At 40.5% G+C, this 27,085-nt stretch overlaps 1 protein-coding gene across 3 annotated transcripts in view; it reads right to left on the bottom strand.

The window, feature by feature from the left end:
• Positions 1-25,376, bottom strand: part of PBX1 (PBX homeobox 1) — a 293,317-nt gene extending 267,941 nt beyond the window's left edge. For all 3 annotated transcript variants that reach the window (XM_023207053.1, XM_023207054.1, XM_023207055.3), the window contains exons 1-3: positions 24,895-25,376; positions 24,407-24,698; positions 21,147-21,220 (exon numbers count right to left, since the gene is read on the bottom strand). In XM_023207053.1, coding sequence (XP_023062821.1) covers positions 21,147-21,220; positions 24,407-24,597 — 265 coding nt within the window. In that variant the 5' untranslated portion in view covers positions 24,598-24,698; positions 24,895-25,376. The remainder of the gene's footprint in view (positions 1-21,146; positions 21,221-24,406; positions 24,699-24,894) is intronic.
• Between the last annotated feature and the right edge of the window lie 1,709 nt (positions 25,377-27,085).

Below are 27,085 nucleotides of genomic sequence, written 5' to 3'. Positions count from 1 at the left end.
TACTGCACTTGGCTTTTGGAAATAATTTCTTAAGATATTCTATCTAAAAATATAAGAAAATCCAAAATAGATTTAGATGAATTATTTGTGATTCCTTTCCTCCTTCCCCTCTCCCTCCCTTCCTTCCTTCAACTAGCATTTGTTGGGCATCAAATATATATACCAGGCACTGGTCTAGATATGCAAAGATGAATAAAGCATGGCTCACTAGGACCTCACCATCTTCAAGGCGGAGCTTGCAAGCTTGGAGAAAACTGGGTTCATCTTGCAGGACTTTCTTTGAGAGCACACTGGGGGTTAAGTGCTATGCTATACTCAAGTTATCTTCAAGGGCCTGATCAAGAGCTGCCCTAAAGAAAATGCCTTCGTTTTCTCCCAAAGGTAAGCAATTTGAGGACAGGTTTCTGTCTTGTATTTCTCACTCTGCCTGCCATAGAAGTACCCAGGAAATGGTTTTTCAATGGAAAGAAAGAAGAGGAGAAAGGAAGAAGAAAAGGAAATAAGGTAAACATTATTTCTAATAAGTGTAGTAATGAGTATCTAAAAATTAACAGCCCTGGATAAAACCAGTTGTGGTAGTTATTTGCTTTTTACACTCTTTATTTTACACATGTGTCTCGGGGACTGTCCCTCCTGGCCTTCTTAGGAACCATGTTTCTTCTGTAAGCCAGTCACAGGAATCACAATGGCGGCTACAACTCCAGCTGCCCATGAAAAAAGGAACAGTGTCTCCCAGCTAAGGCTGCCAGGTCAAGTCAGGAGCAGACTAAAAGAGGGGCCCCACTCCCCTCTCACCCTGCGACCTGAGAGTCAGAGAGGCTGGGTTAGTTAGCCCAGGAATAGGACCCTCTTCCCTAAAAAAGAATGGAAGCAAAAAAGCAAATCTACAAGACAATAGCCTCTCTCCTCTCAGAAAACTCTCACATGCCCTATTATTCTATTTTTTTTTTCCCTCCTCTCTTGGCTTAAAGATCCAAACCCCAAATTCCAAAAGGCGAAGCTAGCTGTAACTAGAGTGTAGTTTAAGCCATCTATACTTCATGTCACAAAAGAAAATGTTCACACTTCTATCATACAGCAATTATCCAGCTAGAGTACAATGTAACTATTAATATATGTTTATTCCCAGTAAATCATACCTTCCTCAAGGACAGGGACTTTTGATTCATCCTTCTTTTTATTTCAGAGTCAAGAGTAGCAAGTACTCAATAAATGTTAATAAATTAATTTTTCCCCTTTTGAATAAGCAGATAAAACAGTGTTTCAATTCAAAAAAATATTAACTGGATATGTACTATGTATGGGCTGAGCATACAACTCCTGTTCATTATTTTCAAGAAATTCTGAGTCTAACAAGACAATTACATAGTAAATCAATAATTATGATAAAATCTGGTGAGTGCTGTGGATGGGTTATGTATAAAGGGCAATGGTAAAACATGAAATATAATTTTTTATCATGTTGTTGAGGACAATGCCTATCATATCACTACCATCTTCTTACTAGAAATTATGAGGCTGGGTACAGTGGTTCACACTTGTAATCCCAGCACTTTGGGAGGCCGAGGCAGGTGGATCACCTGAGGTCAGGAGCTCCAGACCACCCTGACCAATATGATGAAACCCCATCTCTACCAGAAACATAAAAATTAGCCGGGTGTGGTGGCATGTGCCTGTAATCCCAGCTACTCGGGAGGCTGAGACAGGAGAATCGCTTGAACCCGGGAGGCAGAGGTTGCAGGGAGTTGAGATCCCATCACTGCACACCAGCATGGGGAACAAGAGCAAAACTCCATCTCAAAAAAAAAAAAGAAATTATGAAAGGAATTTTGCATGGTGTCCAGTACCAAGAAAAAAATCTGCTTCTCCTTAAACAACTGATTAGTTTCCAATTCTAAATGCTTTGCAATTTGAAACTGATCCTTTCTCCCTTTTTTACTTGTGCTACTATGAAGGACAAATCTGTAGCCAACCTTTCCAGGATATGGACTGAACAAGGTCCTAGACTAGTTTGACCCAAAGAGACAGGTAGCTACTTCCTTACTAGCAAAAGGCCTGAGAAGTTCACAATAAGAGAGGATCTTATGGATAACATTCCCTTGCATGTTATTTTAGTGCCCTACCTGAATTTTTTTCTTCTAATTTCTTCATTTACTTAGTAAATCTCTTGGTACCACTCACATCTTTTGGTAAGCTTCCTGCATGCCTTTTTGAAAAGAAACAAGCAATAAACAAATAAATAAGATACATAACAGGTTCTCTGGATAAATAAAAGAATTTTTTCCCTGAGTACACAATCATCGCCAAGATACGGAAAATTTACACCGCCATAAGGAAAGTAACACAAGAAAATGTAAACACAAGAAAACTGAAAATAGATGTTGAACTAGGATAGTATGATTAAAGGTAAATTAGTAGATTTATTATTTTCTTTTGTAAAATTTTCTTTATTAAGGTCTTCTTGGTAATAATGATGCTATTATTATATTTGTAATATCAACAGTATTTTTTTCTAAACAGTAAGTTTTAACATGAAATGCCTTGACCTTTTTCTTCCCCTTCAAAGACCTGGGGTGATAAGAACAGCTTCACCTTCACCCTGGTCCTACACACCAGGCTGTTCTCTGGGCCACCACCACAACTTGGAAGGTAGATCTTCCCTCCTCAAAACTGAAAACAACCACTAGTCAAAAAAGGGGGCCGGGCGCGGCGGCTCATGCCTGTAATCCCAGCACTTTGGGAGGCCGAGGCAGGCGGATCACAAGGTCAGGAGTTTGAGACCAGCCTGGCCAATGTAGTGAAATCCCATCTCTACTAAAAATACAAAAATTAGCCAGGCGTGGTGGCCCATGTCTGTAATCCCAGCTACTCGGGAGGTTGAGACAGAAGAATCACTTGAACCCGGGAGGCGGAGGTTGCAGTGAGCCGAGATGGCGCCACTGCACTCCAGCCTGGGTGATGAGGCGAGACTCCATCTCCAAAAAAAAAAAAAAAAAAGGCGGTGGGGGAGCTGCTGGATATGCCTTTCCAACAGCAGAGGCTTTGTAACTGGAGAGATGAGACTTTTGGGTCTCTCACCAAGGAAGCGTCCATCCACACCACTTAGAATCACTAGAGGGCCCAGGGTCTAGAGTCTGGCTGACCAGGGAGGTGGTATGATAGGACAGTGGGTACAGGAAGGGTGTGCAAAGGCAGGACCCTATGCCCTGCTTTATGCTTCTGTCAAAATACTGGACTTCAGAGAAGGAACTAGGAAAGGTGACATATACAACAAGGGTGGTCAAGCTTTAGACCTTCTGCAAAAATAAGTCATGCTTGTTGCCTGAAAGAAGTCAGGTGGATTCTAGAACGAGGTGCGGTGGCTCACGCCTATAATCCCAGCATTTTGGGGGGGCCAAGGAGGGTGGATCACCTGAGGTCAGCAGTTCCAGGCCAGCCTGGCCAACATGGCAAAACCCCATCTCTACTAAAAATACAAAAAAATTAGCCAAGCGTGTTGGTGTGCGCCTGTAATCCCACCTACAAGGGAGGTAGAGGCAAGAGAAACGCTTGAACCCAGGAGGCAGAGGTTGCAGTGAGCCAAGACTGCATCATTGCACTCTAGCCTGGGCAACCAGAGCAAAACTCCATCTCAAAAAACAAACTTGGCTGGGCACAGTGGCTCAATGCCTGTAATCCCAGCACTTTGGGAGGCCGAGGCAGGTGGATCACTTGAGGTCAGAAGTTCAAGACCAGACTGGCCAACACGATGAAACCTCTTTCTCTACTAAAAATACAAAAATTAGCCAGGCATGGTGGCACGTGCCTGTAATCCCAGCTACTTGTGAGGCTGAGGCACAAGAATTGCTTGAACCTGGGAGGCGGAGGTTGCAGTGAGCCAAGATCATGCCACTGCACTCCAGCCTGAGCAACAGAGTGAGATTCCGTCTCAAAAAAAAAAAAAAAAGGTCAGGTGGATTCTAAAAACAGAATAGGCAGAGGCCTAATGAAAATCAGGAAATAAGCTCAAGGCGAGTTTTGAACTTATCCTCTTTACTTGTTTTGCAGCCAGCCACAGTCATGAGATAATTAAATTTCTATACCTGAGAAACAGGATCAGAAATGAGTAGAGCCAGACAATTTGTTATTTGGACAACCAAGTAAGATTCCACTGGATTTCCTTGGAAGAATCACAGTTTGACGGGCTGTCACTCAATGGGAATGAATACTTTTATAGAAAAATCTACACTTAGTAAAACTTACCAAGTAAAATCTCCAAGTTAGCCTCTCATTAGCTATGTGACTTTAGGAAGATTCACTAAACTCTCCATGCCTCAGTTTCCTCATCTTAAAAATCAGAGTAATAATAATAGTGTATCTAATACATGGTTTGTTTGTTTTTTTTTAATATGCATTAATTCCTATTACACACAAACAGGAGAATTCTGGGCTCCGCAGGAAAGTATGAGACATCACTTCTGCTGACATTTTCTGTTCAGTTTCATTCCAGGATGATCCACCACTACCGGGGCCCAGAGCACTCTTTCCTTCAAATCACTTGGAGGACACAAGTATAAAGTAACAGCTTAACCATCTACATAGCATGTCTCCCTTCTTCGGCTGACAGCCAGGACAGACAGACTGTGCTGTCTGTGCGTTCCAAGAGTCACAGAAGCCTCCAGGGCTGGTCTGTCCCAGTAACTGGGCTGAACAAGCTCCTAGACCAGTTTGATCCAAAGAGACAGGCAGCTATTTCCTTACAAGCAGAAGGACTGGGTAGGCCACAGTGAGAAAGCCATCACATGGAATATCATAAACCTTAAGGAGACAGGCGGTCTAATGACACAAGGCCTCAAAGAGCATTAAGTTAACCCAGTATCTTCTACCAGCAGGGAGGGAGAGGAAGGGGAGGGTATGAACATGAAAGATGAAGCTAACCATGAAAATTTAATTTGTTTAAAAAAATGGAAGACAATACACAAATTGTCTACATGTTCTTATTGAATACATAATAAATGTAGGGTATAAACATATATGTGCACCATGATAAAAATTAATTCCAGCTTCTAGAAAGCATTGCTGTTTGTCTCCCTGCTAGCAAGAACCCTGGAGCACAGAGGTAAATTTCACACTTCCTCTCAGCACTCCTTCAAGGCAGAAGCAGACCATGTAGCTTAAGCTGCCCAGGTGAGCAAATGTCACAGAATGCCTATTCAGCGGGTGGTAAATTTCAGCCATCCCACGGAAATGCCAAGTGGTCTCAGGTCACAAGTTTGGCAAATAGCAATGGGGGCTGGGAGGGCATGGAGGGGTGGGTAGGCCCCAGTAGATGGGAGGAAGAGAACAAAAGAGAGTCAAAGGGGAAAGGCAGAAAAGAAATGAAGGAGGTTACAGTGCTTGAGAAAAGGCAGAAAGGCCAAGTATGCAAGGACTCAAACATAGAACATTTCTGAGGCATCTAAGTAAAAAACTAGAACTCCTTGATTCAAAGAAATCATGCTTCTGCATGTATCACCAGGGCAGCAATGAACTTTGGTCAAGAATGACCTTTACAGCCACACTCCTGGCTCTGCGGAACACATTCCTGGCTCCTGTTATGGGCTTTGGGAGTGATGGACCTGCCCATGTTACATTGATTCTGACCTTGATTCAGGCCGCTGGAAGTTCCTTGAGGGTAAGGGCCACAACTCACACATATCTGTATTTTTCAGTCTCTTTCACAACATTCCAGGCATGGGAGGTCTCACAAATATTTGCTAAAACAATAACTAGACCAAAATGGAATATAGACTCTTCAGTCCCATCATGCCCTCCAGGAGATCTAAACCGAAAATGTTTAACTGGTATTTCTCAAATAAAAAAATAAATCCAACCAAGACAGAGATTCATTTTTAACTTTTTCACTATTCAACCTGTGGAAGATACAGAGTTTTCACCAACATCTCCAGAACACAGGGCATTAAAAAATATCTGATGAAACTTGCTTAAAAAACAACTAAACTTCCATAACCTCTTCTTACAAAGGGCAACATGCAGGAGGTGACATTACAGGTGAGAAGATATACTCCAATGGGATCTTGACAACACAAACAATCTTTGCATACTTATAACCAAATGGAAGCCACTCGAGAGATGCTTCTCTCCCCTAGGAAGTCACCAAAACATCTCTGTTTGCAACAGCTAAAGAGGAGTCAATAGAATAAATGAGTAGGAGGGTGGGGGTGTCCAAATCAGGAGCAGAAGGAAGCAGTTATTTCCATTCTTTATTATCACCATTGCTGATATTATTATTGCTATGCTTATATTTTAGCTGCAACATCTGTAACAGTCAGAAGCAACATGTGAACTCTCAACCTACATAACCCTTTCGTCCTCTCCCCCAGAGTTACTAGGATGAGAAATTCATCCTGTGAAATTAATAATGGGCTTGATTCTCCAGCTGGTGGATCAGAGACTAGGCTGGTGGAAATTTATAGAGGGAATTAATTCACAGATTTTCGAAGTAATGAGGGAATTCAACCTTCCTGACTTCTAGCTCTCCCACATTCATTCAATAGAAAGTTTCTGGACGGTCTACTGCAGGACCTGCTGGTTTCCCGGGAAGCTGTAACACAGCAATAATAAGAAAGCACAAGAATCCATTTAAGAATAATAATCACACATCAAGAACATCTTTCCTAGTGTAACTTTCTAAGAAGAAAAATAAAGTAATATGGCTTAGGCATGTGTGTGACGACAGCCCCTTCCTGCCCGGGCTCCAGCAGGCTAGGTGGGGGAGGGGAAGCAACTATGCGTGCATGGGCAGGAGGGGGCAAACTACCAAAATAAATTTTCCATTTTCTGAAAACTGGTAAAAATAAGGCAGCTTGAAGCCCCTTTACACATTCCTCTGAGACAAGACAAGCCGCCATATAAGAAACTAGCTATGTTTGAAGGCCCCAAACCTTCTTCAAGTGTTAAAGAAATCAGACCGAGCTTAAGGAAAACAAATGTCAGTGCTGTTTAAAGTACATCAAGGTTCTTTGGGTTAAAAATCTCCCTAGGGGAAGATGACGCACTCCCTGTAAGAGCTGAGAGACAGAAAAGACGGGAGGGTTTCGGCAGTAACTCCAGATTATATTATTTAATTCATTTCATTACCATAAAGCAACAACTCGAATATTTATCGAATAGAGCTGAAACAATACACGGCCAACTAAGAAAGGAGCTGCAAATTAATACGCGTGCGTGTGAGCACATACACACACTCACCCACGTGCTCACACGCGGCCTTCCGAATTTCACTTCTGCATGCAAAACCACCACCACCGAGGTCTGCCCGGCACCGGCACTTTGCATATTGAAAACGCCGCTCCGGCGGGCCCGAGGGAACAGATCCTGCCCAGGAACAGACCCTGGGCCCGGCTCCCCAGGGACAGACCGCACGTATCCCTCTGCCTCAGAGGCTCTGAATGTGACTCCAAGCCCACATTGAGAGGTGTTTAATAAAGGAAGTATGGCTCCCGAGAGGGTGTCTTCCCCCTGGGTGGCGGCGGCCCTCTCTTTACTACCCTTTGGGAGAACAGTGAAGTCAGCCGGGACAGAGGAGGTGGCGGGGGAGCCTCTGGCCACAGCCGGGAGCAGAGCGCCGCGGCTGACCACTGCAAGCCCGGCCAGGCAAGGGAAATGATGAAAACACAGCAAGCCCCGCTTGGGGGAACACTTGGCTTCGCGGTCCGCGCGCAGGCGGCCGGTGACGCGCGGCCTGCGCTGGGAACTCAAGGCCGGACTCTGCGGAGGGCCGCTTCTTGGGCCGCACGCCCCAACGAGAGGAAGCCGGTGGTGCGGGGCCGCAGATTGCAGAGAAGACCGGGTGCGATGCCGCGCGACGTGGCGCGTAGCCGGCGGACCCGGCCGTGACCGGGCGCTCCCATGCGTCCTCTAGGCTGCGCGCAGCAGCCCTGCGGTGAAGTCAGTAGATTTGCCAGGGGGTTCACGGCCACCCCTAGCCCTCTCCTCTAATCTAAGTATTAATTGTGCAGTGTCTTGCAGCAGGACCCAGGCGACAATCTATGAAAGTCTAGCTCCCAGGAGCATCATTATCCTGTCTGAAAAGGGCATCTAGTCTTAGCACAAGGCCATGTGGCTCGCCACCGGGCTTCTCCACTGTTTCTTGATTCCAAAAGTTTTATTTTGTGATGCATCCCCTTAAACTCCTTCCAGACGACTTCAATTTCTCTTTTCTACGTGATCTGAACGAACATGCCGCCCTCTCATCTCTTGGATTTTATTGTTGCTGGTTTTTTGTTGTTTTTTTTCTTTTTTCTTTTTTCCCATTCTTCCTTAATTGGCCTCAGGATGAAGCTGCTTTAATTATTCCTCACACGACGTGGTTACTTCTTGGGCCTTTATACTTGGTGCTGCGCGCAGCATCACCACCCACCCGCACCCACCCAGACATTTTCCCGGCAAGAGGTTAGGGATTACAGGCACCCTAGTAAGGAGGATGCACAAAGGAAAGCTGTGCATGTGTTACCCGCTCTTTGTTTTTAAATGTTTATTAATGTAAGCAGGGTGCATGGCCCTAGAGCCTCTGCATGCAAATTCTGCAGAAAGGAATTAACGTCTACACCCTCATATCCATAGAGTGCCTTTCAGAATGGATGTAGGCAGGGCTCATCATTAGACTCACTGGGAGTCTTTCTTTGTTAGGGACAAAAGATAAATGCAAAGTTTCGATTCTATTAACAATGGTAATTATAAGGAGGATTCTCAGTGACAACACTTGAGGTCTCAAATCACCTAACGCCCTCAGGAAAAGCAACTGACTCTCCCTGCCCTACCAGCACAGGCCACTAGGTAAACTTATTCCTCTGACCTACTGGCAGATTCAAAATATATAAACTTTTTTCTCATACTTACCACTCTTTCTTAGGGAAACTCAAATATCTTTCTGAATATCCTCACTGGAGGTTTGCAAAAGCCCCAATGGCAGTTAGGTGGGAAACAGAAATTATTTCAGTATTTCAGCTGAGGCAAACGTTGAACAAGTAACTCTACCATTCCAAGGTGAAGGCCAAACCCCTTTCCTAAATTCCTGGGCTCTGCCATATGAACTCAAGAAGGTATTCTGCCCTTCCAATACTGCAATCAGAAATCTATTCCAAGACAAATTTCCAGTCTAAAATCCAATAGCTGCAAATACATAGCATGGAAACAACATACGCATTTCATCACAAAGTCCACAAGGTGGATTAAGCTGGGATTGGCCTCCAACTGGCCTTATAAATGGGATCCTGAATGCTTCAACACGTTTTGTTTTGTTTTTTTTTTTTTTTTTTGAGACAGAGTCTTACTCTGTTGCCCAGGCTGGAGTGCAGAGGCACGATCTCAGCTCATTGCAACCTCCGCCTCCCAGGTTCAAGCAATTCTCCTGCCTCAGCCTCCCAAGTAGCTGGGGTTACAAGTGCCCACCACCACACTCAGCTAATTGTTGTATTTTTAGTAGAGACGGGTTTTGCCATGTTGGCCAGGCTGGTCTCGAACTCCTGACCTCAGGTGATCTGCCCGTCTTGGCCTCCCAAAGTGCTGGGATTACAGATGTGAGCCACCACGCCCAGCAATAAAAATTTTTTTAATTCCACTATTTTTTCCCTCCCAGTTTGCCTTCTCCAATGCAACTTGATTGATGGAGGGTAACGTTAACACCACCATAACCAGTTTTACATGACTAGGAAAGATACAAGGATTCATACGATAAATTAGAATGCCATAACAATGAAAAATAATTTTCTTTTTTAAATGTTCCACCTGTCTTGCCTCCTAGGAATCTAAGCTTTGGCAGGGATCATGTTGGGGCTCACGACCCATGGAATATGGAGTCACATTAGGGGCTCTCTAGAGGCACCCATTCCATGGATGTGGAAACCTGAGACCAAGAGGTTAAATGGTATTCTCAAAATAATATGTTACCACAGAGGGAGTCAGTGTGAGGCCGTCGAACTCCTGATACAGAGTCCAGCAAACTCCTGTCATACCATAGAGTGCTCTGTACTTGTTCCATTGCATTACAGCTGAAGAAAACAAGAAACTGCTTCGGCCCACTCAGTCTATTCTAGGGAACACTTCAGATTTTGTTAAGGAGGAAGAAAGAACCTCAAATGAAGAGCTATGGAAAGAAAGAAGCAAAAAAACACAGAGAAGGAGGTGGGGGAACCACCCCATCCCGGCTTCCAGCAGTGACCTCAACAGGGTACAGTGGACATTCTCTTCCAGAAACAGATGTCTCAGATATGCTTTATTCTGGAACGTGGCTATCCATCAGGAAACAATTTCAATTGCTACAGAACTACCAGCTCAAGTTTGAGTGGGGAACAACCATGTATCTTCCTCATAATGTAAAAGCTATAGCAAAAAAGGAACAAAACAGGGACTTATGCCAGAACAACTATTCTACGGCTGTGCTGTCCAATATGGTAGATACTACTCATGTGTAGCTATTGAGCACTTGAAGTATGGCAAGTCAAAATCAAGATATGCTATAAATGCTGGATGCAGTGGCTCAGGTCTATAATCCCAACACTTTGGGAAGCCAAGGTGGGTGGATCACCTGAGGTCAGGAGTTCAAGATCAGCCTGGCCAACGAGGTGAAACCCCATCTCTACTAAAAATTAGTGGGGTGTGGTGGCAGGCGCCTGTAATCTCAGCTACTTGGGAGGCTGAGGCAGGAGAATCCCTTGAACCCAGGAGGCAGAGGTTGTAGTGAGCCAAGATCACGCCACTGCACTCCAGCCTGGATGACAGAGAGAGACTCTGTCTTAAAAAGAAAAAAAAAGATGTGCTGTAAATGTAAAACACACAATGGATTTCAAAGCTTCAGCATAGACACACAAAAAAAGAATGTAAAATATCTCATTAATTTTTATGTTGATTACATATTGAAATATTTTCAATGTATTTAAGTTAAATAAGATGTATTATTAAAATTCATTTACTTGTTTCTTTTTACTTTTTTTAAATGGGGCTACTAAAAACTAAATCATTAAATTTAACATTACCATTTCAAGGCCTTAGCGCAAAATAAAAAGAGTGCAAAATATCTCAATCATTTTTATATTGATTACATGTTGAAAGATTTTTAGATATATTTGGGTTAAATAAGAAGTATTAAAATTTATTTCACCTGCTTCTTCTTACTTTGTAAAAATAAGGCTACTAGAAAATTTAAATCATTAAATTTAAAATTACAGGTGTTCACTTAAAAGCACTGTTCTATGAGATTCTCTCCGCAGAACTCTAGAAGTGGGGGAGGACGATGTGAAAGGGTGGAGATGCCTTTTGTTGCATTTTGCCCAAGACTTTTATTTCTCTCACACTGACAACCATTTAACATAAAAGCTGGGTCAGGAAGCATGTTAGTGAGCCTCTAAAACTCCCGGACAGAGGTAGTAGAAAACTCAACCTGAACAGACAAGGCCAAACTGATGAGAGAGGTGGTCAACACTCTGTCATGTGGTTTCAGAAAAAATAACAGTAGTGGCCATTAGTTGAGCACACTCATTGAACTATGTGCTTTATATTATTGCCTTTTTCAGACCACCAAGCCAACATCATACATATTATTATCTTCACCACAGAAATGAGAACATTGAAGCTCTGTTAAACCCAGTAACTCACTAACGTTACACAAGCTAGAATGGTTTCACTCAAAGTCCATGCTCCCTCTTTCACACTAGATTACTATTCAGAAAATTCTCCAATCTTTTTCAAAAGTGTCTTCCCCTCCAGGAACCTGACCTCTGAAATTCCAGCATTGGAGAATCATTCCTTGGATTTACTTTTTTTCGTCTTTAAAATGCAAATAGTTATAACAGAGATTTCACATAAATCCTGATCATGCATACTTCAAGTTAGATAAATTTATCAAAAACTTTTTTTCTTAGAGTATTGACCAAACATGACCATAAACACAGCAGAGTCCTAAACATAAAGAGGAGACATCATTGAATGGAGAAAGAGGTTGAAAGAATGAAAAGCTGAGAGTGCTGAAGACACTATGCCATTTACACTATGACTTAAGAATACACCCAGCTGGACGCGGTAGCTCAGGCCGGGCGCAGTGCCTCATGCCTGTAATTCAAGCACTTTGGGAGACCAAGGCCGGCGGATCACTTGAGGTCAGGAGTTCGAGACCAGCCTGGCCAGCATGGTGAAACCCCGTCTCTACTAAAAATACAAAAATCAGCTGGGTGTGGTAACCCATGCCTGTAATCCCAGCTACTCAGGAGGCTGAGGCAGGAGAACCGCTTGAACCTGGGAAGCAGAGATTGTGGTGAGCTAAGATCGCACCAAAAAAGAAAAAAAAAAAAAAATATATATATATATATATATAAAATGTACAGATTTTTGTATATCAAATATACCTCAATAAAGTTGTTTTTAAAAAAATGTAACTACTGCAGCCACTCTGTAAAACAGTTTAGCAATTTCTTAAAATCTAAACATAGAGTTATCACATAAGCCAGCAATTGCACTCCTTATCCAGAGAAATGAAAACATATGTTAATATATAAAAACCTGAAAGAACATGTTCATAGCAGTATTATTCATAATAGTCAAAAAAGGAAACAACCTAAGTGACCATCAACTGAATAATGAATAAGCAAAATGTGGTATATCCATACAGTGGAATAGTATTTGGCCATAAAGAAAAATGAAGTACTGATACATGCTACAGTATGGATGACCCTCCAAGGCATGCTAAAGAGAAGAAATGAGTCAAAAAAACATCAAATATTTTATGATTCAATTTATGTGAAATGTCCAGAATAGGCAAAAACCATGAAGACAGAAAGTAAGTTAGTGGTTACCAGGGGCAAGATGAAGGGGGAAATACCGACTGGATGGTAAAAAGTACTGGGTTTTTTTTGCGGGGGGGGGGTGCTGATAAAAATGTTCTAAAATTAGATTGTGATAATGGGTTCACAACTTTGTAAATATAGTAAAATCCACCTGTCTATCATTCAAATGGGTGAATTTCATGGTGTTAGAAATATATTTCAAGAAAGCTATAAAAAATAGTAAAAAAGAAATCTACTATGAATCAAGGCTGTCCTTATGACAAAGATAACATTTTTCCTAAATAAGGAACATATTAGAAAGGCAAGAGGTCAGGTTGCCCTCCATCAAAAAGTAGGTGAAGGATATGAACAGACACTTCTCAAAAGAAGACATTTATGCGGCCAACAAACATATATGAAAAAAAGCTCATCGGGCGCGGTGGCTCAAGCCTGTAATCCCAGCACTTTGGGAGGCCGAGACGGGCGGATCACGAGGTCAGGAGATCAAGACCATCCTGGCTAACCCTGTGAAACCCCGTCTCTACTAAAAAAATACAAAAAACTAGCCGGGCGAGGTGGCGGGCGCCTGTAGTCCCAGCTACTCAGGAGGCAGAGGCAGGAGAATGGCATAAACCCAGGAGGTGGAGCTTGCAGTGAGCTGAGATCCGGCCACTGCACTCCAGCCTGGGCCACAGAGCAAGACTCTGCCTCAAAAAAAAAAAAAAGAAAAAAAGCTCATCGTCACTGGTCATTAGAGAAATGCAAATCAAAACCACAACGAGATACCATCTCACGCCAGTTAGAATGGCGATCGTTAGAAAGTCAGGAAACAACAGATGCTGGAGATGATGTGGAGTAATACGAATTCTTTTACACTGCTGGTGAGAGTGTAACTTATTCAACCATTGTGGAAGAAAGTGTGGCACTTCCTCAAGGATCTAGAACCAGAAATACCATTTGACCCAGCAATCCCATTACTGCGTATGTACACAAAGGATTATAACTATAAAGACACATGCACACATGCTTATTGCAGCACTATTCACAATAGCAAAGACTTGGAACCAACCCAAATGCTTGTCAATGATAGCCAGGATAAAGAAAATGTGGCACATATACACCATGGAATACTGTGGAGCCATAAAAAGGATGAGTTCATGTTCTTTGCAAGGACATGAATGAAGCTGGAAACCATCATTCTCGGCAAACTAACATAGGAAAAGAAAATCAAACACTGCATGTTCTCATTCATAAATGGGAGTTGGACAATGAGAGCACATGGACCCAGGGAGGGGAACATCACATACCAGGGCCTGTCAGGGGATGCGGGGGGGGCAAAGAGAGGGAGATCATTAGGAGAAATACCTAATGTAGATGATGGGTTGATGGGTGCAGCAAACCACCATGGCATGTGTATACCTATGTAACAAACCTGTACGTTCTGCACATGTATCCCAGAACTTAAAGTATAATTTTTAAAAAAAAGAAAGAAAGAAAAGAAAAGGTCAAGTTGCCCTAAACTCACTTTGTGCTACTTTTCCTGCTTTGGAACTTTGCAAGTTGAATGGATAGGCTTACGTATCTTCAGAGAGAAGATGTTTTTAACTATGATTACAAAATGCCTCCAGTTGCTGACGCTAAGAAAACACCATCCCTAATATGCAATTCTAGCTTTTCAAGTGGTTGTTGTCCAGTTTGTAGCTTAAAAACTTTTTCTCTGTTCTTACCCATTCTCTTTTCCCAACCTCTTCTTCCAATCTAGTCCCAGACTTTTGGCCAGATATAGCCAATTCTCACTTTAAGAGAATAGCAAGGGAAGCAGGGCCAGGCATGGTGGCTTACGGCTGTAAACCCAGCACTGGGAGGCCATAGCAGGCGGATCACTCAAGACCAGGAGTTTGAGACCAGCCTGGCCAACATGGTGAAACCCTATCTCTAGTAAAACACAAAATTTAGCTGGTGGATGCCTGTAATCCCAGCTACTCAGGAGGATGATGCAGGAGAATCGCTTGAACCCAGTGGCAGAGGTTTCAGTGGGCTGAGATCACGCCACTGCACTCCAACCTGGGAGATAGAGTGAGACTCTGACTCTAAAATAAAAAAAAAAAAAAAATTGCAAGGAAAAAAAGAAAGCAAATCTTAAATTCAGCAATTTTTGTCTCTTTTCAGCATAAAATCAGAGTCTTGGAATTGGCTGTGTCTTTAGGGACCATCTGGTATAAGCCTCTCTATTTCATATAAGAAAACAAGTCCAGAAATAATAACAGCTAGCAGCTATTGACTGTTTACTCTATGCCAGGCATTGTGATTTACATGTATCACCTTATTTAACCTCACAGGGACCCACTAAGATAAATACCATTACGATCTGCATTTTATAAGGAAAATGAGGCACAGAGAGGTTTTTTAACTTGAATAAGGTCACACAGTTAAGAAGTAAAAGATCTAGGATACAAACTCAGAGAGTCTGGCTTTAAAGATGAGGTCCTTAACCACTACCATTATAGTTTATCGTAAAGTTATTTAAGCAACTTTTCTATGGTCTTATAACTACTTAGTAGAATGTCCAGAACTAGCACAGAATATGACGTATACCCACCGCAATACCTACGTAATGACAAAAGTTTCAGTAGAAGATGAAGTTGAAACTACAACTTAAATCAAAAAGGATGAATTTTCCACCCATTGCAATCTTGATTTCCACCAATAATTGAGAGATTGAAAGAGAGATGTCAGAGGTTAGAAGACCTTCGGGTAAGACACTACTGACCTTATTTTGCCATCACGGGGGTAGGTGTTATAATCTTATGACAGTCTATTCCTGCACCTTTTTTTCCCCTCTGGGGATCACTCTGCTAAGTTCCAAGAAGTGACATCTCTGAGATGCAGATGGGGCAAAGATACAACGAGAGAATTTTCCTCATGAGTGACAATCGATTACCCCATTACTTAATTAAAGACCAGTAGACGTACATTTTTTTAGCCTGAAAGAGTTAAATGCAGTGATATCCTGTGAAATAAAATATGAATCCTGAGATAATTTATTATAGAAAATACAGCACCTTAATTATTTACATAATCCAGGGAACTCAAAGCACTTCACAAGCAACTCATGAATTCTCTACTTATTTTATTTATCAATTGTTACATTCCTTACATCCTACCACACCATTGCAGGTAAAGGGCAATGGAACCAAAATTATTATATTCCTCAAAATCAGGTTAATATGGCAATGAAAATGAATGGGTGCTTCTTAAGGTCATATGAGAATGAATAAGAGCTGTCTGGAGCTGGACCTAGGACACTGTCTCTATCATGTGGTGCTTTGGTAAACTTTTTTTTTTTAAAGGAAAAGCAATAAAAGGTATATTTAGATTCACTTCACCCAGTTCAAACATAACACCATCCATCTAAAAGAGATTTGAAACCAAATTGAAGAATAAGCTTTCCTAAAATATGCCTATGACACAAAAGAAGTCAGGGTCATGCTTTACAAATGAAAATGTCTTCCAATTTAAATTATGTACAAGATCTAGGTTTTGGTTTATTTGCTTGTTTGGGGGTATTTTTATAATTTTGCCAACAACCACAACAAAAAGTTCATGGATGTCAACAGAATGCAGAGGTAAAACCATGTGAGCAGGCCTGGTACCAGCAGTGAACTAAACACGCAGGCAGGTAATGCCCCCTTCTCAGCAAACAGTGCAGCCTACTGCATAGAACCCACCCCCACTCGGCCCAGCCCAACGCCCCACAGCTCCTAGTTCACAAGGTTCTACGTTTCCCCGCTTATAAATCCCCTTTCAGATTCTTCAGTGTAACCTAAATCTCTCTCATGTCCAATCCTCACAGACACTCCTACTGTTAGAAAAAATGACACCAAATTTCCCAAAATCTCATTCTGGCAGCTTTGACCAAACAGCTCTTTGCACTTCTCAAAAGCCAGAATTGTTCTAATTGTAGTAGTAGACTAAAAATGGAATACACAGAAGTGACTAAAAAGAAAGGACATTTCTCATCACAAGTTCTTCTTATATTATGTCTGTCAGAGTTACATTGTTGTAGGTCTGTAGCTTATATCCACATTATAATAAATAAATAACACAGGGTCTAACCACATTACTTCTGCCTTAACACACTGTACCTGAAAGATAGCATCAGGTAAAACTGACTTGTAAGTTCCTTTCATTTAATCCCCTTTTCTTTCCTCAGCATCTTTACCACAAGGGAGAAAAAAAAAATTAAGCAAATTCTTGAATTTTCTCATCAGCAAGAAAAGTTTTTGCATTTGATGGTTATCGATGAGCTTCTATGAAAATGACTCCTACCACTCCAACCCCAAAAGGAATCTGATCAGAAGCTGCTCTAAATGATTTAAAGTTATTTTACTCCTATTTTGCTCAAGGCCTAATACCATCAGAATTCTCTTTCTGCAATCTATAGCTTCCTTCCATTACCCACCACCCCTCCACCTATATATGCAAACATACACACACACATATACATAGACACACAAATTATTCTCTAATACTTTAAAGGGGAGAGGGGAGGAGGAGAAGTCCCATAATGTAATTGCTATATTAAAAAGAAGTGGCAGGCGAGAATAGTAAGGGAGGGTGTCAAAAGTGAAATACAGTAGTAGAATTAAAAAAACACACACGCTACAGTTCTGTGATGGGGGTGTTAATTGAATACAGAGAGAAAAGGAAAGAGAGAGAACAAAAGGGTGTTAAGGAGCAAAAAATAAATTTTTTTAACCTCCTCCAAAGATTTGATTTGCGTTAACTTCAATGCAGACAATGCACAGAGGACAACTGGCTGAAAAGTGCCATATATAGCTATTATGTTCTAAAATTAAAAACTATTCGCAACAATTGCAGCTACTCATTGCTATCCATAAATATTCTCCTTAGTAAATGGCATTCAATATTTTTTGTGTTTTTCTCATTTTTAAACTTGCGTGATTTTGACACAGAAGTAAAAAACAGGAAATGTTTAAAAACATATTCAAGGTTTTTTTTAAAGAAATGTAATATGCTTGACTTTTTCTCCTTTTCTTCTATCCCAGCAACCCCATTACCCCCACATATACACATATGCAAAACTTAGCCTATTACTAATATGCCTGAAGACAAGAAATGGATCTTAAAAATCCCAAAGAAAATGTTATATTAAATGATCCAAAACTCTAATTGTCTCTGTATTCCTAGAATGAGTGAGCAGATAAAAGCCACATGTGAAATATACATTGCTATAGCTCTTGACAGGGTTTTTTAGCTGCTCTTTGAGATTCGCCACTCGAGCATTTTGCTGGCACTTCTTCTTAGCATTTATTTTCTTAAAAGTGAAAAGGTATTAAAACAAAAATTACCCACATTCTGAAGCAAGAAGACACATGGGTTCTTTTTGTTTTGTTTTGTTTTTTAAATATTCCCATAGTAATTTCTGACTTAAACACCCATCAATCAATTGTAATTCAGACGGCACTGCCTACTTTGAGGTGTTACGTGCGTGTGTGTATGTATTTTTAAAGTTCCAAAAGGTTGGTAATACATCTTAGCCAGTTTTCGTATTTACAAGTATAAAATCATTAACAAATGCAAAAATGCAAAAATAACAAATCAATGCAATTACCAAGTTCTTCTCAAGAGTTCTGCCTAGGTGAGCCAAATGTATGAACTTCATGTTAGAATACGAACAAACAAAGCCCACCCTAAATCAAGTAACCTCTATTATTATTACAAGCATTATAATGCTTGAGATGGAAACTCAAAAATACTCATTTAATGCAAAGAGGCTTGAAAGTAAGTAACAATAGAAAAAGTCCCCAAACAATAAAGGAATGTATGTGAACTGATCACTCAAGCGATCTTTTCACCAGCTCTGTATCAAAAAGAGGAAGAAAAAAAAAGGTTCCTGCAACTTTACAGACACTTTGTTCCTCCGACACATCAACTGCATGGAAGATATGCTGGCAAAAAGATTCAAGGTTCCAGGGTCCTGAATAGCCAAGTAATCGTGCTTTAGAATGAAAGGGTTCTTTTCAGCACACCACAGTTGACTCCTACCTTTAACACAACACTCAACAATTCCAGGAGAGGTTTTTGCCTTCCCTTCAATCCTTCCAACACACAAGTTGAAGACTAAGAGGGAGGTAAGCCTTTTTTTTTTTCCTCTACTTTCACCCAGGTGTGCCCTCTTAATCCAAAACGTGTGTGTGTGTGTGTGTGTGTGTGTGTGTGTGTGTCTGTCCCTTAACACAGGGGGCAATGATTCTTATCACTTTCAATTACATTATTTCATAAACTATTTTTTAACGTATTATTCTAGAGACAACACAAAAAAACCTTAATTTAGATTTAAGTCTCTAAACATTAAATGTATTGACACAAAATTCAAAAAACAAAACTTTTAGAATGTTACTTTGACCAATATGACTACTTTACTTCCTATCACTATACTTGAGCCAATATGAACAAGGAGCGAACTCCTTAACCCACACCTGAACCGGATCTCTATTCACACCCACCCACTTTGATCTACTGCCTCAGTAGGTTTTAATTAGGAAACTAGAATTAAGCACTTTGGCCACAATGTACATTTAAGTGCCCTGACAGGCTTTCTTTCAATAAAAATCTGATAGACTTTCTTTAGTCCATATGATCACATATGCTTTTATATTTTGATTCTACATTTCATGAAACAAGATCAGCAGGAACTCATACTCGATTAGAAACAAATCTCAACAAACCAAATATTCAAAGTAAATAAGCATCAGAGATCAAAGAAGAAAAAAGAGAGAAGATAAAATACACACACACACACACACACACACACACACACACACACTTAGGTTTCCTACTCTGGGCTAATAGAAAAAAAAAAAACTAAAAAGTGTGACAAACTGGAAAAAAGCTCTCTTGATATTTGAATGCACAGTCCATAAATCTTTTAAAAGGTGTCTCACAGCTAAAATAATGCAATTAACAGGTTTGCAATAAGGTTAAGCTTTGGCAAGGCAACCTGGAAGACTTAGAGGTCTGAACATCACTTCTCAGGTGCTTTGTCTAGAATGTTATGCACAACACAAATAAGATTCAACAAAGGAGCTGCGTACTAATTTTACACGCATTTCAAGACCCAAGTAATTACATATTCAATCAACAGTCACATCTTGAAACTATTTTTTTTAAAACAAAAACACAGAGAGCTCTCAAAAAGAAAGCCACCCTGTTTGCCCTCTCCCCCTACCCCTTTTTTATGTGTAACTATCAATGTATATCAACCAAGCATGCAATCATATTTATTGTCACTTTCATTCATGTCATGCCCTTGCTTATATGGTTTAGATATGAATTATTGACTGTTACACTCCTTGTTGTAAAAAATAAATAAATAAATAGGATGTCAGGTACTTTGCACTGCTCTAAAGCGAGCGAGTAAGTCAGAGTCCAGCAGAAGCTCCCGCTTTATATAACCACCCCTTGTCCCTCATCTTTATTCCCTGGTTTCAGATTGCCTTCTCAAATCTTTCTTCTTACAAGGGAGAGCTCTACCCACTTTGGAAAATTAAGGATTAAAATAAACAAACAAGGGGATGTTGCTAAATGTCCTTCCCAGAGCATCTGTTGTTTAAGAACACCTCTGATTGATGACTGCTATTTTTTAATTGTTGCTTTAAAATTTAAATGCCCTCCTGGGATGTGTTATAAGTGTGTTAGTCCATGATACGAGGTCTAGAAAGTAGAAAAACAACAGAGTGAGTGATCTCATGGCGTTATACTCTCCCAAACCCAACGATTCTCCCTGCAATAAAATCACAGGCCACTCAAATACCGATAACCTAATGTTGTACAGCGCATTCCACAAAGGTATTTGACAACACTCTCTGTTGAGAACCTCTAGTCTGCTGTTTTGTGTAATTACAAGAAAAAAAGGAAAGGAAACTTCAGTTTAGCACCCCCATGCCCAACTCCAAAATAATTAGGGTTTTAAAAATGGGCCAAAATATATTCCTTAAAAAAATGAACTTTTACTTTCATATTTTTGCCCCAAAGATACATCAGTCTATAAATTTCCTTTCAGAATCTATATTTTAGCCCCAATCTCAAAAAGGCTGGAAATAGAGTTATGGAAAATTAGCTAATAGTGCTTGATAATAACTGTCAAAGAAACTTGGTGCTTTCTTTTAAGGAAAGCAGGGCTAAGACTTCCTATTCAAATATGAGGTCAACCTTGATAGTACTTGTATTCTGAAATTTTAATATTTAAATGATAGATTTGTGACTGCTGGTTAAGTGATTTAATTGGCCAAAGAAAATGCTAAAATGTTGGAATCTCATTCCTACCTGTTTTTTCTTTGATTTCACACAACACATTAAACAAGGCAGGCTTCATTCTGTGGCAGTTTAAAGCATGTTTTCTGCAAGAAAGAAACAACATGATAGCTTAGGTGGACTCTCAAGATCAAACTGCCGATAATGCACAGGGTGAAAACATTTGAACATTTAGACAAAATTATATACCAAGCATAACTCTATGGCATGCTTCAATTGTTTTCATGACTTAATATACAGAGTCCCGCCATGGAAAAAGAAATAATGTTAATTAGCAGGGAGAGAGTAGGGATTTAACTACAGAACAGAACTAACCTAAATTAGGCCCATTTAGGGAAAGGTTTTTTTTTTTTAAGTGGTTTAATCAAAGTGTAATTCTTAAACCCACAATTCTTCCCAGGACAATGAATACAGCAAAGCCAAAGGCGTAGGTTAACAGTTTTGTCAAATCCATGCAACGACCACAGCCTAGGAACTGTCTGCCTCTCGGTCTGTGTGTTTTCAAATTTAATTCATCCATGTGTTCGAATTCATTCCGCAGATGCCCCTGTATTCTCATAAACACAAGATGCTTGAAAGGTCTTCTGAGTAGAACTGTCAATTTATAACATTTCAGTCCCCAAGTTAAAGAGTATGGAAATGCATTGCCAGGGGGCAAACATACCCATATGGGGAATAAATTCATTTCTCTGTGTTCACATTATGCCTCTTGTGCACACACTGCTTATTTGCAGGTGTTGAAATTCAATTATTTACAATTAGGACCTTGCACCCATTGGGGGAAAAATAAATGCAATTTTGTCTTTTAGATTAGTGATTTACCTGGTGTGTGTGTGTGTGTGTATTCCGAATGCACTTGAGGAACAAAACAATACCTTTCCTTCTATTTTATTATGGAATCACTTAGCAGAATGATACTGTTTTGGAAACAAAATACTGATCATATCAGCTATTAGTTAAGGGAATTCTGTCTACTAACTAAAATTAATGTGTAAAGATAAATGGAAAGTTCTGGCACTCAAAATACATGCAATTCTTTTTTAATCCCTTTGAAAGTTAAAAAATAGACACACATCCTCATGAAGAACAGAGATCAGAAACATGCTCTGTGTAGTGTACAGCAGGGGAGTAATAAACTCAAAATTCAAGACTATCAAAAAGAACACATATATTATATCCAAAATATTACTACTGGTTTACTTTTGTAAATAATAAATATACATTATAAAGGTGTGACTAGAAAAAGGAAAAAAGGACATACTATCTACTGTTTATCCAAAAAGAAAGCTTAGCGTTGATTTAAGTTCTCATGTGGGGTGGAAAAAAAAGATGGAAAATAAAGTATTAGAGACCTTTCCTGGGTCTTTTAAAATAGTTTTAATTAATTCTATTCTTATACATAGGACCAAATGCAGACAAAAATTCTCACACAGCTTTATAAAAATATTGCATTTCCACAGCACACAAACGGAGCTAGCTATAGAGGAAGAACTGAAAATTTCCCCATCCCAAAATTGTATCTGATCTCTCTCTGCATCTAGGCCATTGAAAGGGGGAAGTCGCCAAGCCCTGTTTGTCCTCAGTTTCACAAAAAAAGAGAGACTGAACATCAAAAAAGTAGTGAGTATCTATTCTTACTAGCCCCTTCCACTTCACAAACTTGTTTTTAAGCCAGTTTATCGGTATGTCTGGGAGTATTTTTCTAGAACAATATAATAGAGAAATATGTTCCAATTCAAAAGAGAATTGCCAGTGGGAAATCTTCCTCTTACCATACCTATTAGCTTTTCTTCCCATAATAAAATTTAAAGAGAGCACCAATTAATTTTTAAAATTTCCCCTATTTAAACAAAACTTAGAATGCTTTGAGTCTTTCAACATTTCCAAGTTTTCAAACACCCATAAACCTTAGTACTTTTGAGTTTACATGTTGCATGTGCTTGCAGCTAAAATTGAGTATAATTCATAACATCCATGTTTTTAACTGCTTCCTCTCATTTTCTCAACTCAGATTCTTATTTCACTTAGACAAAAATACACATAATGATGTCTTCTCCATATAACCAAGTCATCTGAAGTACAGGAGTTGTGTATATTTGTTTACAGGATTTTCAAAGAAAAAAAAAAAACGCTACTTCGGAGATATAACAAAGCTGGGTTATTGTACAGACATATGTGGTCATTAGATTTTTAAAATTCTTGCTTTTGAGTTCGGCCTTGGGCAAGCTGTTAGCGGGTTGTCACTTAGTCTATGTTTTACTTTGAAAGAGAATTTACTGTAAAATCCTGGAGGAGAGAACTATATACCTGGCAGTGGATTAACTTGAGAAGCTACACAGTTTATTATGTTTCCTAAATGAGACCTTCATGTCCTATAGTATTGAAATACATAAAATTCATACATGCTTTCATTTCTAAGTGGTCCTGAAAGAAGCATGGGGGAAAAGAGCATGCTTGATTTTTGTGCCCCCACCCCTTTTTAAAGGACCATACATAGCTGTCTGTGTCACGGAAGGTTAGTAAACCGGCTCAAATTAGGAGACAATAAAGTTAAACTAAAAATCTGAGTCTCTTAAAACTAACAAATATACCTAAAAACAAAATTATCTTTTCATCAACTTTTTAAAAAAACAAAATTAAGTGAATGCAAAATATATTCTGGATAGCTGACAACTACTGACAAAGAAATACCCTGCTTTTTTGTTGTTTTGTATTTTGGGTAGGGGGGGAAGAAAGGAGAAAATATAAAAATTAATTTTGGACGGGAGAGTCAAGAAAGAAAATCGAACTCGCTGAATTAGGTAATGAGTCAACTAAATTTGCAAATAAAGTGTTCTTGGGACATTTTATTTTGTAATGTTACAGAGTCCCCTCAACAAGAAGGCATGGAATGCTGTTCAAAACTTGACAATTTTGCTTTCTCTGATACTTTTTTAAAGCAGTAAAAAGTGCCGAGGGCCGCTTTTGGATCAGTTGGCAGCATTTTCGGCGTGCCTGTGTGTCTGTGTGGATATAAATGAATACCCCTATATTCACACACACACACACACACAATATGTACACAGCCACATCTCGGCATGGGCGATTACACTTTCGATAACAACGCTCCTTCAAATTTTACTCCTCCGCCATGTAGTTGCTTGTCAAAATGAGAAAAGAAATAACATTTTTTTAAAAAAGCGCTGTGGTGATTCAGTTCCCATTGTTTCCCCCTGCGAGAGGGAGAAAAACAAAAAAACCCCAAGAAAGGAAAAGAAAAGCCTCCATCTCACCTGGCCTGCGCCTCATCCAAACTCTGGTCTGTGATGGTCATAATTTGCTGTAAAATGTCTCCAATGTCCTGCTTCCTCCCGCCCTCCCCCTCGGTCCCTCCGGCCCCATCCTGCAAGTGCTGGGACAGGCCGGGGTGTCCGGCCATCCCGACCCCAGCATGGGAATGCATCAGCCTGGGCTGCTCGTCCATCTCCAAAGGCTACGGCAGCCCCCGGCTCTTCCTCTTCTGCTCCTCGGCTCGGCTCCTGGGAAGCACCAAGGCTTTTTATCCTTCAAGCTTGTCTTCAAATCCTTTTCAGGATAAACAGGGAAGGGGGAAAAAAGAAGACCAAAAGAAAAAAAAAAAAATCCCTTTGCCTCTTTAGAGGATGGTGGGAGGATGGGGAGGGGGGAGGGGGAGGGGGCGTGAAGGGGTTGCGGGGTGAGGGTGGGGATAAGGGCTGGTGGGGAAGGGTGTTGACTCCAAAAAGCAAGAAAAATAAACCACCTTCCCACTTGGCGAAAAGAAATCAGAGCTGGCTTTGGGTTTTTCAGTCCGGTCTCCTTTGCAAGGCAGAAATGGGCTCCCGGCGCTTAAATCTGTGGCTTAATCCTTTTGCAAATATGCATTGATCGGGAGAAAGGAGAGGAAGGCAGGGGGATTGCAATGCAAACTTTCCCCCCCCACCCCCCGCTGCCCCCCACCCCCACTCCGGGCCAGAGTGATCTCAAAGGGGGTGGGCTGTTGCAAAAGCCAGATCTCCCCCAGCCGCGGCGGCAGGCAAAGCACAGGCTCTCTCCTCCTCCGTGTCTCTGCAAACTCCAGCAACCCCGTCAGCCTCCTGCTTTTGTTTAGCTCAGGCTCAGGACTCCAGAAACATATACAGAAAAACCACAGCCTGAGAGGAGGAGGAGGAGGAGGAGAAGAAGGAGGAGGAGGAGGACGAGAAGGAGGAGAGGGGAGGGGGTAAAGGGAAAGGGAGGGGGCGGGGAAGCCGGGAGGCTGGAGAGAGGAGCAGGGAGGAGAGTGCCTGGAGCTCCTCCCCCCTTCCCCGATTGGCCACCAGATAAAAGACCGGCCCCTCCTCCCCTACTTTCCTCACTGCGCCTCCTCTCCAGCCTCCTTCAGCTCCTCCTCACCCGGCGCCCTGTCAATCAGAGTTCAGAGGTGGGCCGGGAAGGAGGCCGAGCTAACACCAAGTCTCCAGTCCTTAAAGGTGCAATGATACTGTAGTTCCAGCTCAGTTTCCACTTCTCCTGCTCGCCTTACTTAGGTTGCGTCCTTGAGGAAAATGTGTCTCCACTTAAATGCAAACATATAAAATTAACACGAAAGAACACAGACGTGTGCGTCCTCCCGCCCACCCCTGCTTTTCTTTTGCTGTGGCATTGTCATTTGAAACTTGATTCTAACCTCATGGAAACTGCTGAGAGAAAAAGTTTGTCAGCACGACGTAGTTATGAAACATAATCGAGCTGTTAATATAATTAATAATGATCTCTAATAAGTAGCAGATGTAATAATAAATTTTAAAAAAAACAATTCTAGCACAGTAAAGTTGAAAGGAAGACCAAACTCTGTCATTTTTGCTACATGAAAACTAAATTATGGACTATGAAACTGAATAATGCTGAAGAAAAAGAAAGATTAATAAATAAGTTCACCAAATGAAACTAATTCAACATTTCTCTCTCTTCCCCCTGGGGGAAATTAGTTGTTTGGCTTAAATACCTAATAAAGAAATGCATTATCACAGTCTGGTTCTAGTTTTTAATATAGTCTAATAAGCATTATTAACTGGGAGAAGAAGTGAACTGACATTTATTGAATGCCTACTATGCACCAAGTAATTTACATGAGTTATTTTATTTAATCCCCAAGACATCTTTGTGAGTTATGGATTATCATTTCCATTTTACAGAGAGGGAACTTAAAAAGGTTAAATAATTTGTCCAAGGTCCACAGTTATTAAGTGTCAAAACTGGAATTTAAACCTGAGTGTGACTCCCTCCAAAGGCCTAGTATTTCCACTGCACAACCTGCTTCAGTCTAACAAATGTGTGAATAGTGTTAAAAATTAGTTATGTACCTATTGCCTGTCTAGTTTGAAAGGAAACTTGAGGTGCTTAAAAGGGTACATATTCTAACAAGATGACTCAAATTGAAAATGGGTAGGAAAAAATAAAAAATAAAATGCGATCAGGAAAAAAGCCAATAAAATTCCTAACTAAAGTCCAGTATCATAGCTCCAGACGGACACAAATTTGCTTCCAATCTTTTCGTTAGGCAAAGTGAGAGGGAAAAAAATCTGACTTTGTACACAGTCACAATGAATAGAAGATAAAATACCAGGCCAATTACTTAGGAAAAGTCCAGAATATTTTGTAATATAAAATATTCTGTTGTGTAGCCAGTCCTCTTCCTGGATGGCAGTATAGCAAAGGAAATGCAAAGTGCAGTGTAACTAATCTGCAAAATGGAAAGCAGCCTTGCCAGGTGCTTTGAGATCCTCAAATAAAATGTTATTCTTTTCATCAATCATTATGCAAAACAAGTTTGGCAAGATGAGTAGCACTAATGCAAGCATTTCAAAGCAGTTTTTAGCAAGCTATTTGGCACTTATTGGTATGAGGGCGTGCAATAGAGAGTATTAACTGTAATTATGATGTTATATTACTTAATAACAATTGTTTTATTC

Source organism: Piliocolobus tephrosceles, chromosome 1 (assembly GCF_002776525.5).
Source record: "Piliocolobus tephrosceles isolate RC106 chromosome 1, ASM277652v3, whole genome shotgun sequence".
Classification (NCBI taxonomy): Eukaryota; Metazoa; Chordata; class Mammalia; order Primates; family Cercopithecidae; genus Piliocolobus; species Piliocolobus tephrosceles.
This window is presented reverse-complemented; position numbering and strand designations above follow the sequence as displayed.